Here is a 15,406-nt window from a genome sequence, read left to right on the forward strand (position 1 = left end):
AGCCATTTGGGCCTTTTGTCTGTGAGAAAGGTTTGATCTTGTTTTTTGTGCAAAGGTTTTTTTATTTATACATTTAATAGATTTAAAAGGTTTATTCTGTTTAGCTGCCTGTGAGCTTTGTTAATTTTGTGTTTCAAGGAATTTAGCAATTGGTTATCAAATTTATTGGCTACAGTTACTTATAATATTGCTTTATTATCTGTAGTATTCTCTCCTTTGTCATTTCTGATATTGATAATTTGTATCTTGTCTTTTTTTCTCATTTGGCTAGAAGTTTGTCAGTTTTATTGATTTTGTTTGGGCGGGGGGCACAAAGAACTAGCTGTGGTTTAGGTCATTGATGTTAGACCTGCCTTCGTTTATAATATGATCATGTAGTGTTATATGTTTCCCTTAAAGCACTGCTTCAGTTATGTCTCACAATTTTGATATTTTGGTTTTATTAGGTTCAAACTACTTTCCTATTTTCCTTTTTGGTTTTTTCTTTGTCCTGTGGATTACTTGAAGTGTGTTATTTAGTCCAAGTATTTGTGGACATTTCAAATGTCTTTTCTGTTACTTTAAATTTCTGTTTTAGTCAGAGAACATACTTTGTATGATTTTAGTACTTTCAAATATTTTGAACTTTGTTTTATGACTGAGGATATGGTCTGTCTTGTTGAATGTTCCATGTACACTTGAAAACAATGTATAGCTGCATCCTGGATGTTCTCTAAATGCCAGTTGGCTAATTTATTGACGATATTGAAATTTCCTGTATCTTAGCGATTTTCTGTCTACTTCTATCAATTATTGCAAGCATGATGGTGAAATCTTTGATTATACTTACAGATTTGTCTATTTTTCCTGTGAGTTTTAAATTCATATGTTTTAAAAACGTTCTTATAAAGGTACAAAAGTGTTAAGTATCGTAATGTCTTTTTGATAAATTGACCCCTTTATCATCATGAAATGGTCCTTTTTATCTTTGTTAATAGTCTTTTTGTCATTAATATGGCCACACCAGATTTTTTTTTTTTTGATTTGTGATAATATGATACCTCTTTTTTCATCCTTTATCTTTTAAGTTATTTAATGTTTCTCTCATTTGAAGTGGTTTTCTAGTGGTCAGTATATAGTAGAATCTTGCTTTTTTGTCTAGTCTGACAATCTCTGCCTTTTCTGTGGTATGTATGGTATGTATGGGTCTATATCATTAGTATGTAATCTTTTAATGTACAAATATAAATTTTAGTAATTATAAATTAAGATTTAAGAATTTGAATAATTTGATAGATCCCATCAAGTAACCTATTCCTAAAATTTCAATTTTCTTTATTTTTCGAACTTTGTTTTATTTAGACATTATTTCTAGGTTATCTTAGACCACCAAAAAAAGCCAAAATCGGGGCCTACATTAGAAATAAAATAGGCTTTAAAGATGAGAGATTATGCTTCAGAGACTCCATCTGTAATATTTTAGCTATAAAAGTGTAAAATGGAGAATGGTACCCACAGGGTCACAAACCAGTCAATGAATGTTGACCCCAGTGTTGCTTTCTAATGTCTTCCGTTTGTTATCGATTTTAGACCACCTGCTCTTATATCACCTTGGGAGCTTTTTAAAAATACAGATTCCCCAGTCCTATGGAATTTGTTATACATTGTAATCTATTTTAAGATAATGTAATTTTCCATGGATTCTTAGATTGCTCTAGGCTCAGAAATCATGGTCCTGCCCTGACTATCTGACCACTTTAATCTCTTGACTTTTCTGCCGCTTTCCTCTCTCTCCTACACAGTCTTGGCACCATTAGAGGAAAAAACCTCTGAGGATTAGTTAGGTGTGATAAACCTAGAATACTGTACTAAACAGTCTTGACAATGTATGGAGCTTTAGCTTTGTGCTATGTGTAACATTGTTAGGTTAGTAGAGATCAAATCACAGCAAACCTTCACTTCCTTTTAATATTATCGTTCACTTCCTTTAACCTTTCTTGGATTGTGGAGTGAAGAAATCTGCCTCCCATATGGCTTAATTTAGTATGCTGTGTTATTTTTATTAAGCAAATTTTGTGTGTCTTCTGTATGCTGGGTAATAATCGTCATCACCTTTCTTTCAGAGAAAGAAGCAGCTTGTAAAAAAGTTATGCTCTCCTCCCTAAAAGTCATATTAATTCCACATGTTTTTTCAGTTTCCATAGTTTGATTGGTTCCAGTGTTCAATTAGAGTACTTAAATTTATGTTGCCTAATTCAAATAGGTTAATAGGGATGAGGCAGAGTAACTCAAAATAGAACAAACAGTTTTGAGTTACTTTGCCTCATCCCCATTCATTTTATCAACCCATACCTTTTCATAATGATCGTAATTTTATTTCTGGCATAGGAAAATAAGCCAAAAAATTAATGGGTTTTAAAAGCTAATATAGGGTACGTAAAGATCAACAAATTATTTTAAAGTAGATATTAAAATGACCATTCTGTAGTAAATGTTTGGTTGTCTGCAAGATAAAGAATATTCTACTTGAGAATTTTTTTCCTTATACTTTTTTTATGTAATTACAATACAGTAAAACAAAACTCAAATTATGGTCAAGCATTAGTTTTTGTCAGTTGATAAAACTGTTCAGCATTTTACTGGTCATTATTAAGAATATCAATTGTCATTGCATTGTGGGCATGTTTAAATGTCACTAGTAAAGAATTATAGTTTACAGGATGCTGAAAATGGTTCTTATTTGTTACACAAGACAAATACAAAGGAAGACAGTTTTTGGAAATTGATGTTTAAAAAAGAACATCTTTAGAATATTAATACCTGTGACTAATTTTTAAAGATTCATTAAAAATACAGATTCAACTGAAAAGCTATAACAGTTTCTCAGAAGATACAAAGCTATAAGATATAAAAAGTATTAGGCCAGGTGCGATGGTTTATGCCTGTAATCCCAGCATCTTGGGAGGCTGAGGTGGGCTGATTGCCTGAGATTAAGAGCTTGAGATCAGCCTGGGTGACAATGGTGAAACCCTGTATTTACAAAAAATACAAAAATTAGCCAAGCATGGTAGCACATGCCTGTAGTCCCAGCTACTCCGGAGGCTGAGGTGAGAGGATCACTGGAGCCTGGGATGTCAAGGCTGCAGTGAGTCCTAATCATGCCATTGCACTGAAGGCTGGGTGAAAGAATGAGACCCTGTCTCAAAAAATTTTTTCTTTAACTCACTTTTTTAGTCTTAACAATGGGTAGTGTACTTGAACTTCAGTTTTTAACTAGTAAGCCACAACTGGAAATTGTAGTTTAATCAGATTTTCTTCATATATAAGAGAATGTTCCAAGATGAATATCTTTAACATGGTTCTTGAATTATTGGTTGTACCCCCAAAAAAGTTTCAGTTTAAAAGGGTGTGGGGCAGCGACCATCATTTAGAATTAATTAATGTCACATTTTCAAAGGGTTTTGTTACAGTTTTGGCCCAAGAACAAGGTAAACATTTCACTTGTGCTTTCCATAATGATGGTTTCAGCATCCTTTAAAGAGGAACCTGAGTAGCCTTAGGAGACCTAGTGATTGATGGGGAGCAGTGAGGAAGATGGGAAATCCAATTAGCTCAGTAGAATCAGTACCATGAGTTAAAGGGTAATGGATGTGATGACCAGACACACAACTAGTTTATACTATTCTCACAACTAGTTTATACCATTAAGTTGTTTTTCACAGATCTAAGCTATAGCTAAAATTCCAAATTAATGGGGTAAAAATTAATCAGTTACATGGAAAAGATAATATTCTGTCTTCTTAATAAGCCAACAGAAATGCCCTCTAGAACACTGATTCTCAAAGTGTTCCTGGACCATCATATCAACATTGAGAACTTGATTGGCAAATTCTTAGTCCTTGGAATTAATAGCTAGAGAATGTGGGAAGGCAGGAATTTGTATTTTAACAAATGCTCCAAGTGATTCTGATGCATGCTCAATTTGGGAACCACTGCTCTAGAATATGATGCATATCCAACTCCAGTAAAATAGTACCAAGTTTTCAGCATTGCTAATTCCCAATTTTCAAACAGCTGCTGCATTAGATTTTAGTTAATGATATCCAAACCCAGCTGGAGTTGAATCCTAGTTACTTCTTATTCTTTTTACTTACTAGTGAGTGGAGCACCAGGTGCAGTTGTTGAAGTGTGAAAATAATTTAGCTTTGTAGACAGTTTTGACATTTCTTTCTTGATTTTGAAAATGCTTTCATCTTCTTGGTATGATATTTATTTCAACAATCAAAGCACATCTATTTTAATGGCAGTATGGACTTCTGCTAAGAATTTAAGGAAATCTCTGCATATTCCTACCAGTTTAATATCAAAGTTAATATTTTAGCTGAATAACCGAGCTTCCATATAATTTACTCCTATTTTATTTTCCTGACATTATTAACATCTTTTTTAATGTCTTGTTGAATAATTTACTTTCAGCCTTCTTCACATCTTCTACAGTATCATGTTTAGTTTTACTCTGGAAAAAATTGCTAGCAGAGATTTTAGTTAAATGCATTCTTAGTAGTAAGGTTCAGCTGTGTGCTTTGTGAGTTGCAAAACTCATGAGTCCTTTAAAAAACATTTTAAAGGAATGTGAGTAAGACATGAAGCTAGCATTTATCAGCTGCAGTGTACTAACTATGAGTATTTGCAAGTGGACAACGTGGTCAAAACACTAAAAATGTTTGTTAGTAGATTAGTACATGATCTTGCAGTGATAGTGCAGATTTGTTTTTGGTTGTGTTGCACATGTAGGTAGTGCTGGTAAAACAGATTTTTAGAAACAAAAGCTGATTAATTCAAAATTTTCTTTTGATATTTAAAAATAAAAATTAAAAACTAAGTGAAAAATAAAATTCTCTTTTTTTAACTCTATACCTTCACGATCATTTACTCCCTTTGACATCAGCTGGTGCCTTTGTGACTCCTAATTTCTGTCTTTAGTTCAGAACTTTCTCCTGAGATGTTTATCTTCTGTAACCTACATATTACTACCTGCATGTTCCATGGGCACTTGAAGCTCACTGTGTCTGAAACTGATAATCCAAGTCTCTCCCTCACACTAACCCTGTAAATACATATGGAAGAGTTACATTAATAGTCTATTTTTCATTTGACCATTACCCTAGATGTTTGCACAAAGCTTCCTTCTCCATTGAAATTCCCTTCTAACGTTTCTGAAAGTCTTCTAGAGATATCTTGTGGGTTTTCTGCAGAATCCCCCTACCTAACTCTGCTTTGTTACCTGCTTGTCCACAGAATAACTGTCTCTAATCAAGCATCATCATCTCTGCTGCTGCCCCGAGAGGTAATGCCAGAAAGTACTGGAGCCTTTATGGCGCTAAGATTGATGTCATATTTCATGTAGAAATGGAGAAAGTTATCCTATGTTCTCACTAATGTCATAGTTAATCACTTGAGAACCTGCTTTATGTGCCTGTGTGAAGAAATGGCAAACTATATACCAGCTATTCATGCATTTCTTCCCATAGTATGTTTTTATTGCTAGGAAGCAACTGCCCACCAAAGATTAAATTTCTCACCACAACCCCTGCATCTAGGTAGGGCCATATGACTAGTGTTTGCCAAGATAATTAAGAAATGGTTGTGCTTTCTGCACTCTGTCTGCCAGCTGGATCAAAAGACTTCAAGGTACTGGGGAGAATAGCAAAGTCAGGACAGGAAAGGAGCATGATTTCTTGAATTACTGCATAAAAGGCCATCTGCCAGCCAGGAACACTCACATTGGTACCTGAGCAAGAACTAAATTTCTTGTGTAGTAAACAATTGAGATTTTGTTACAACAGCTGATGTTTCCCTAATTAATACAGTGCTCCCTTTATATTACAAAGCCCTTCATTAAAACAGCTCCTTAATCATTTCCCTGCATTCCCTTTCTCTAAAAGCTCAAACACATAAATATCTGGATATTCATGGGGCTGGTAGGGAACAGATGCCATTTTATACTCTAATCCAGAACTTTTCTGCCATTATGCTTTCTCTATCCTATCCTCTAGACCTGTTAGGCCTGGATGTTGTTCTTACACAAGCTTGAAATAAAGCCATTATGAAAATGGCTCTTCCACAGATCAGCTACATACTTGATTTCTCAGTTTGAACTTCAATGTAGAGTACAAACTGTCCTGAATTCCTTTCTTCATTCCATTTGTTCTTCCTTCCCCAATTCTCAAATTCACTGAATGACACCATCTGCCTCTTCAGTAAAGAAATCTAGAGAAGCACCTTAGCCATTTCGAATTCCCTCATCTACTCTCGTCACCTAAGCCTCTGCCCCACTAACCTATCTCCTTTCAGTGTCCATGCTTCTTCCTTATTGAAGTTGCTTTCCTTCAAGTCTTAATCCTCACTATGTCTTCACTCTATAAAATGATGCCTTGGGGAATCTTGGATTGTAGAAGTCCCACATGGGCTGTTACTTAAAACTCTTTTTGAAAATGCCTCTGTATTGCTTATAGAAGTTGTTCTGAAAGTGCAGTGCGTGTACCATAAGGATCCTCAAGACTCCTTTAGGGCTATCACAAAATAGTTCACAACCATTTTCATAATTCTAAGATGTTAGTTGCCTTTTTCGCTAGTTAGCATTTGTCCTCATAGTAAAAAACAGTGCTGGTACCAAACTGCATTAGTAGGCATTGTGTTTTTTGCTACCTTTCTCTAACAGCCTAAACCCTCAAAAGTCATTTTCAATAAGAATGTCCTTCAGAAAGCAATAACTTTATTAAATCTTGACTTTTTGTGTCTGTTTTTAATATTGTATCACAAAATGGAAAGTTCATCAAGCACTTCTGCATACCAGAGTACAGAGATTGTCTTGAGGTAAAGCACTTGTGCGATTGTGTTGTACTGTGCTTTGAATATGGTTTGTCTCTACCAAAACTCATGTTGAGGCTTGGTCCTCAATGTAATGGTGTTGAAAGGTGGGACCTTTAAGAAGTGTTTGGATCATGAGAAATCTGCTCTCATAAAAGAATCAGTGTAGTCTTGAGGGAATTAATGAGTTCTCACTCTTCCAGGACTACGTTAGTTACAATGAGATCAGGTTGTTATGAAGCAAGGTTGCCTCTGGAGTGTGCAGTCCCATTTTCTGCACATCAGCTTCTCTTCCATTTCTCCATCATGTTTTGATGCAGCATGAAGCCCTTACCAGAAGATACCAGATGTGGCTGCCCAGTCTTGAACTTGCCAGCCTACAGAACCAGGAGCTAAAGAAACTTCTTTATAAACTACCCAGTCTCTGTCATAGAAACAGAAAATAGACAAGTTGCAAACTCAATAAGGCAGTTGTTTTCATAGAACCCTGTTTTTACTTGAAAGAATGATCAACACACAAACTATGTTTATTCAGACTTGTGCAGTTGGGAGATATTTTCTCAAAAATGAACAAAGCAAACTTGTTGCTATAAGTAAAATAATTGACAGTATTAGTTGCCAATTATAAAATTTAAAGAAACTTGTATCTGCCACCATGAGCATAACAGTTTCCCAATACTTAGACCTCTCTGAGATTGGTGACCACCAGTGTGTTACAACGAATGTGATTTTTTTTTAATTGTATAATTTTTATTATACAATTCTAATGTATTAATATTTGGAGGATTGGCATAACTCCATATACCAGTATTTTTCAAATTACAGTGCAAAGTATATCAAGATAACAGTATATATTCACTGATATGAACATGAATAGTGTATATTCATTAATATGGTTTTCTATCACATTGCAATTAACTTCTAAGAAATTAGGCCAGGCGCGGTGGCTCACACTTATAAGCCCAGCACTTCAGCACTTTGGGAGGTCGAGGCAGGCAGATCATGAGGTCAAGAGATAGAGACCATCCTGTCCAACACAATGAAACCCCATCTCTACTGAAAAAAAAAAAAAAAAAATTAGCTGGGCATGGTGGCACGCGCCTGTAGTCCCAGCTACTCAGGAGGCTGAGGCAGGAGAATTGCTTGAACCCAGGAGGCAGAGGTTGCAGGGAGCCGACATGGCGCCACTGCACTCCAGCTTGGCAACAGAGCGAGACTCTGGCTCAAAAATAAAAGAAGTTAACACTTGCTAGGTTTTAGGTAGAATTGAAAAAGAATATTTCCAATTATCTGAAAAGGCTACTAAAGTACTCCTTTTCCAACTGTATCTGTATGAGTCTGATTTTCTTCATTGACTCCAACCCAAAGAATATATGGTAGTATTTTGAATGGAGAAGCAGATACAAAAATCCAGTTGTCTTCTATTAAGCCAGACATTTAAAAAGATTTGCAAAAATATGTTACACTAAATATTTTTGGTTTTGGAAAATTTTTACACAAAATCATGTCATTTATGCTAACATGTCATATTTTTATTTTAAAGTGAGTTACTAAATGTTTCTCACTTTTAATAACTAATGTGCTATTGCTAGATGTAACCCACATAAACCAAAGCTGTTTGGTGTCCTTAACAAAGAGTGTATAAAGAGGTTCTGAGACCAATAAGTTTGAGAATGCTGGCTTATAGGGTATGGTGATTAAGACACTGTGATCTGGCTTCTGCCCACTTTTCTGCCTTATGTTTAACCTTAACCTTAATCTTTCTCCCATCTTCTAAGCTTGTTAAGAACCGCTTTTAGGGCCTAAATGCACTATTCAGTGTTGTGTCTCCAATTCTTTGTTTGTGCTTCTTCCCTTTGCCTAGGTGTCTTTGTTACCCAGAAAGTACTTTTTAATCTCACTTATCTGCTCTGGATCCTTTCTTGTAACCATCCCATTTTGGGGACCTCTGTTGCATCTTGTATAAACTTTTTTTTTATAACACTATACCATCAAACTCTCCAAGAGTAGATATATGTCCAGAGCCTGGTGCAGTACTTTTAAATTAATAGATTTTCAGTAAATGTTTATGAAATTATTTGATGAATTCAGTGGGAAAAGCTTGGTTATAAATGATCACATCATTCTTACTACTCAAAGATACATAGTACAGTATGACTGTGCTCAGTTACTTGAATTCTTACAGTAATCATAAAAGGTATATTTTTTGTCTTAAGCTAGACAAATACATCTGGGTGTCAGTGAATAAAATAGGATTGTGGGAGAATAAGTAAGCATCCCACTCCCTTCTTCCCACCCAGTTGTTACTGGCCTGCTTCTGTCTCTATTTCTGCTTCTTTCAATTTTGTTTGAGCCTGGGGGTGAGTGGGTGGAGAGAGTCCTCCAAAAACACACCTGTACTGTAGAGGAGAAATTGATATAATAGCTTTATGGAACTTATCTAGGGGCTATGCATTCCAGAGGTCCCCTGATTTTAGCTCTCCTCAGTGCGGGAATCCTTTTTCCATCATTCTTTGACATCTCCTCATGCAACCTCTGTATGAGTATCTCCAGAGAGTAATAATTTACCACCCCATAAACTGCCCGTGTCGTTACTTTGCGCTACTAATTATTTGAAAGCCCATTCCCTCTTGAGCCAGTCATACCTTTTTTTCTGGAATAATATTACAGAAAGGATTCTGCCTCTTTTTCATAATAACTTTTCAAATATTTCAAGACTTTTAGTCATTTTTATGGATTTTTCTCTTAGCTAAGTGCACTGTTTTTTTTTAAACAGTTTTTTTATGTGGCATGATCCATCCAGCTCATTCCCATTCTGGAGTACTCTAGTTTTTAATGTGAGCCTGAAATGACACATGATAGCCCTGTGTGACTGAATACAAATTTCTTATGAACTGTTCCTTCCTGTGACTTGAGACAGTAATTACGGTGTTTTGGTTAGGAATATAGGCTTTGGTATAAGACAGATGAAGGATTAAATTCTGACTCTGTTCCTAATAGCTCTGTAATTAATATCTCTTGAGTCTGAATTCTGTAATGTTACTGTATAGGGTTCTTGTAAGAAGTGAAGTAACGTACATTTAAACGTGAAGCATTGTTCCTAGCTCACAGTAAAAGCTCAAAATAGAAGCACTTGTTACACTGATAACTATATGTCTATTGGCATAGCCTAAAATTGCTATAGATTTTTTTTTCTGCAGCTGCTTAACATTACTCTTAATATTATCATGACACTAATATATTTGTTATTTATCAGCTTGTGCTACTACTCAAGCTTTTATGCCTTCTCCACATCTTTAAAGGCAGCTCTGTCCTTTTAAGGCTGAACTTATTCAGTGTATTTTCTAGAAGGTTCTTCCCCAGTTCTTGGATCCAAAAGTATTTTGTTCTTATTTATAGCATTTCTTACAATGGCATTTGTTCAATTTTGTACCAGATAGACATTGAAAATAGAACAGTTCACTTGAAATTTATAAAGAGGTGAGGGATGATGTAAAGATTAATGTCTCAGTAAAGCTCAAGAAAAAAGGAAAAACATATATAGTTGGACTCCCCATTTTGTATCAGAGTATTCATTTCAAGTGACTGAGATGAGTAAAGAATGAGGCCTTGAAGTCAACTCACCTATGATTTTTAACTATCATATTTTGTATTTTAAAAATAGATACTTGTTGCAAAAAAATTGTATTAAAAATTGTATTATTGGTAGATAGAAGTAAGAGGCAAGGGTGAACAGGGTATGGGCATCTGGGAAAAGAATTTTTTCCCAGAAATGCTATGGCATTTTCGTCTACAAAAGATGGATGCAGGTAAACCTGACTCTGGTCAGTACAATCAGGGCAAATTGGTGTTTTTCTAAACTATGAATTGGAAGAGGATTCCACTTATAATTTGAATAATGAGTCTCATCTCTATACTTATGCTGGTATATTTGGAGAAAAACATAGGCCTTATATTGGACCTCCTTCAGACCTTGCAATCCATATAGTAACCCATAAATAAAAAAATTGTATGTTGTGAATTTTTTCCCTATTTAAGAATGGTACTTAGAATATTATACGATTACTAATTTGGGGAATGATATCAATAATTACTTTGTTATTGGCTTTGGTTGTGGTTTTTTATAACTTTTAAAATTTTGAGATAATTATATATGCACAGGAAGTTGCAAAGATAGTACAGCATGTTTTGCTTTTTAACACCTAGAAGACAACCATCTTCTGTCCTTCTGTTTCACTTATTTATCATGCCTATTTCACAGGAATGTTGCAGGAAACAATTGCAAAATGCTTTTGCAATTCCAAAATAAAATACATCAAAAAATTAAGGTATTTGCAAAAAAGAAAAGAGATTTCTGTAACACTGTAATGCTGTATTTAACTGTAAGGCTCTACTTCTTCCTATAATAGAAATAGACAAAATCTCAGACAATCAGTACAATGTGGAACACAGGCTCTAGAGACACATTGACTTGGAATAGTATCCTGACATCAGTAATCAGCTGGTGATCAACTAAAGAGACTCAGTTTCCTTATTTAAATGGGGATAATAATTCTGCCTCTTAGGTTTGCTTTAAGAATCATGACCTGATGTATATAAAACGCAGCACAGAGCATAACAGATTACATAAAACACTTAAAGCGTAGCGATAATTCAGTGTTAGCTATTACCAATATTATTTTTTCATGTAGGTGATTAGTATATTTCTCAGATTGATAACAAAAGAAGGTTGTAACTTACAAGGATTTCACATTTTTAAATTAATAACTAAAAATGTATAGCCAAGCTTGGCAAGTACATTCAGTAAAATATAGCTCATATTCCTTTAACGTAGTAAGCTTAGCAGCAACACAAAAATAAAAGAATTGGTGGTTTTTGGATTGATGGGATTTTTAACAACTACTTTAATGTTGTTATCTAATAGATTGATTGTCTCAGGAACATTAACTCCAGTATATTTTTAGTGATACTTTATCAGTCAGTTGAAGTTGTGAAGGAAAATTTGATACTTATATTTTCATAATGTTAAGGATTAATGTATAGTTAGTTTGGAAGTATAATGTTTTTGTAAAAGAGGTGTCTATAAGGGCCTATAAAAATTATTGTACCTGAAGATAAATATTTTTAAAATTGAGAATAAATGACTAATTTATAAACTGTTGAATGTTTTATAATTTCTGTTTTTAATGTTATTGTTATTAAAATGAACCCATATTATAAGATCTCAATATTTTGTGAATACTTGTTTTTGGCAATTTTTTTGAAGTGAAATGAACATAAGTTAGCCATTTTAAAGGGAACAATTCACTGGCATTTAGAACATTCACAGTATTGTACGACCACCATCTCTATCTAGTTCCAAAACATTACTCCAAAGGAAACCCCATAACCATTAATCACATGCTTTCCATTTCTCCCTCCCCCATTCCCTGGCAATCACCAATATATTAATACCGTTTCATTTTACCTATTCTGGATATTTTATATTAATAAAACTATATAATATGTGACCTTTGGTATCTGGCTTCTTAGCATATTTTTGGTGTTCATTCATATTAATAACGTATATAAGTACTTCATTCCTTTTTATAGTTGAATAATATTCTATTGTTCTGTATATAGTACCACACTTATTCATCTGTTGGATATTTGGATTGTTTCTACCTTCTGGCTATAGTGAGTAGTGCTTTAAACATTAATAAGAAATATTTGAGTACCTGTTTTTAGTTCTCTGGGGTGGTGTATTTGGTAATCCTATTTAACTTTTTTGAGAAACTGCCAAAGATAGCTTGCACAAAGATCTGCGGGTTAAGAGAGCACATGCTATATGTGTAACTATCCCTGTGCAAAGTATTTGTAATCTTGCTAGGGATTTCACGCCCCTCATTTCCTTCTATCCTCTCCTTTTCTTGCATCCTTATTCTAAAATATGTATATATTTGAAGCTGACGTTTGCATTAAGTAGAGAATAGTAGAAAGCAAAATGTAACTGCTTTTGAAACCACATAATAGATAGGTGATTTAAATTAGAGGAACCATGAAATTTAAGGGAAAAGCATAGCCATGTGATAAACATAGCTTCTGACATAATACCAAAAAGAAAAAGGATGTGTGGTAGTATTGTTTCTACTCTTGTTCAGTCATATTAGCATTTATAATCACTGCCCTGTTAAATTTTTATAAACCAGAGAATAACTAAATTGGGTAATAAATTTCAAAGCCTTTTCTTAAATTATAAGTAATTTGTCTTCTAAGTGCTTTTTTTTTTTTTAACTGTGTAGTTTAGTATTCCATGTGATCTTTGTGTGTTTGAGAATTAATTCAGGCTGTAGGAATTCTATTAGAATGTAAAGTGACTTTGGAACTGCACTGAAGTACTCTGTGGTCTGTGCTATTCTACATTTGTTGACTGTTTATTCCTTTGTTCTTGATGTACATATTATCCTTCATAAGAAATTCTGAAGCTTTGGTCCTCAAACATTTCTTCAGGAGCTCTTACCTAGTTCTTGAATAGGAAGACTATGTTCCAGGCTGTAAAGTTATTTTAGAATCAACTAGATCCTCTTAAAATCCCAGGTAATTTACCCATGCTTTCCACATGCCTTGGTCCTTTGCTTTTGTTTTCTTTTATGTATCTTTTCTTATCATGGTTCAAAGTTCAGTGTTCATAACTTCCTTATAGTATCCTTAAAAACTTAGTTTATATCTGTTTTTCTTGGCAGAAAGGGCTATTGCAAGACATGAAGTCCGAGAAATTGAGCAGCGACATACAATGGATGGCCCTCGGCAAGATGCTGCTTTAGATGCAGAAGAGGACATGGTGATCATTTATAACAGAGTTCCCAAAACTGCAAGCACTTCATTTACCAATATCGCCTATGACCTGTGTGCAAAGAATAAATACCATGTACTTCACATCAACACTACCAAAAATAATCCAGTGATGTCATTGCAAGATCAGGTAATTAACCACTTAAGGAATGCTCAAATGTTTTCTAATACTTCCTCATTCAAATTTTCTAGCTCAAGGGGATAAAGTATTTTAAAGGGATATGAGTGCTGATCATAGAGGATCATAAGCCTTTTAGTGGAGAGGGCCACTTAGTTTGTATAATTTTACTTGACAATATTTGACCCATTTCCTTGCATGTAGTATGTATTCAAATTTTGTGAAGTAAATGAATTAATGAATAGCTTGAATTTTTGAGAAGGAAATTGATGTTCCTCAGCGAAGTATCCTTTTAAGAATATAATTTTGGCATGATATCCTGCAGTAAAAATTATTGTCCCAACCTATGATAGAGAAATATTTGATGGATACTAGTAGTCAATTTTGTGACCAGCCCCTCTTTACTAGATATAGATAGATAGTTTATAAATATATTTAGTTTATAAACTATATAGCTTATATATATTTATGTGAAATAAAGAACAGGGATTGTAGCTTCAACATAATCTTGCCTTTTAAATTCTCAAGAAGTTTTAGATAAACAGATGAATAGATAATTTTGTGAAATGGTTTTAAAAGTAGAGGAAATTATCTTGTGAAATAAAACTTATCTCTTTTAACAGTAGTAACATATCTCCCACACCTGGAGTTTTGACTGCGATTATAATAAATATAGTTCTTGCTATAAATATGGAAGGGCATGGGAATTCCACCCCATGAGAAGAAAAGATAATGTTTGAAAATACTATTTAGGATCAAATGCCAAATTGGAGTAGGCTTATTAGAAAGGTATTTGTGATGGTCCTGTAGTTACAATGATATTTTTCTGTATGAAAGCAGTGAACTTGTTACAGAATTAACTGTTATCCCACTATTTATCATAACTATAATCCTTGCACTTAAGAGAATTACATCGATACACAAGACTAAGGTTGGCTTTCTTGCTAGAAAGCTGTTTATAAAGGCTAGTGTTATATGGTATGTCATCTGCCCATGTAATTTTTGGTTCTTTGCAGGATCCTTTTTCATAGAACCAAAATTCCACATCTGTTGGCCAAACCAAATAACTCTTCTATAAATGAGAAGAAACATGAGCTGTTTTTAGCTATGTGGGTCATAAAAACTATTCATTATGTAATATTGTGTATCTCAAGGGCAAGTATCCTAAATATTCTGTTTTTGTACCGTGTGTAGTAGGTTTTAAATCTTTTTGCATTATTGCTTTTCAAAATATGGTTTGGTTTAAAAGGAATATGTATTAATGCTTACATAATAATTTCAGGTTTATTCAGTAGTACTTTTTAGAAACATAATGTTAATTTGTTCAATTTTAGAGTTTTGTGTTAAGCATTAAAAAGTTTCCTGGTAACTAGAAGATATCTGGCAATGACATCAACCATTTTTTTTCATGAAATATAAATCTGGAGGAGCTCACCACATATGGCATTTATAGCCATCATGTAGTAGTGTATTTTCCCAGTTGCATTTGGATGAGATAAAGCTTCTGTTTTTCTTTTAATAACTTGTTATATATAGAAAAAAAGACAGCAAGAGAGAAGCATAAATGCTATATCTTAAAAGCAGTTGGATTACATAATGACCAACACT

At 34.0% G+C, this 15,406-nt stretch overlaps 1 protein-coding gene across 2 annotated transcripts in view; it reads left to right on the forward strand.

Moving 5' to 3' along the window:
- Positions 1–15,406, forward strand: part of HS2ST1 (heparan sulfate 2-O-sulfotransferase 1) — a 189,282-nt gene that overhangs the window by 132,680 nt on the left and 41,196 nt on the right. For both annotated transcript variants that reach the window (XM_017499873.2, XM_017499872.2), the window contains exon 2: positions 13,572–13,810. In XM_017499873.2, coding sequence (XP_017355362.1) covers positions 13,572–13,810 — 239 coding nt within the window. The remainder of the gene's footprint in view (positions 1–13,571; positions 13,811–15,406) is intronic.

The sequence above is a fragment of the Cebus imitator genome, unplaced genomic scaffold (genome assembly GCF_001604975.1).
Source record: "Cebus imitator isolate Cc_AM_T3 unplaced genomic scaffold, Cebus_imitator-1.0 Scaffold261, whole genome shotgun sequence".
In the NCBI taxonomy this organism is placed as follows: Eukaryota; Metazoa; Chordata; class Mammalia; order Primates; family Cebidae; genus Cebus; species Cebus imitator.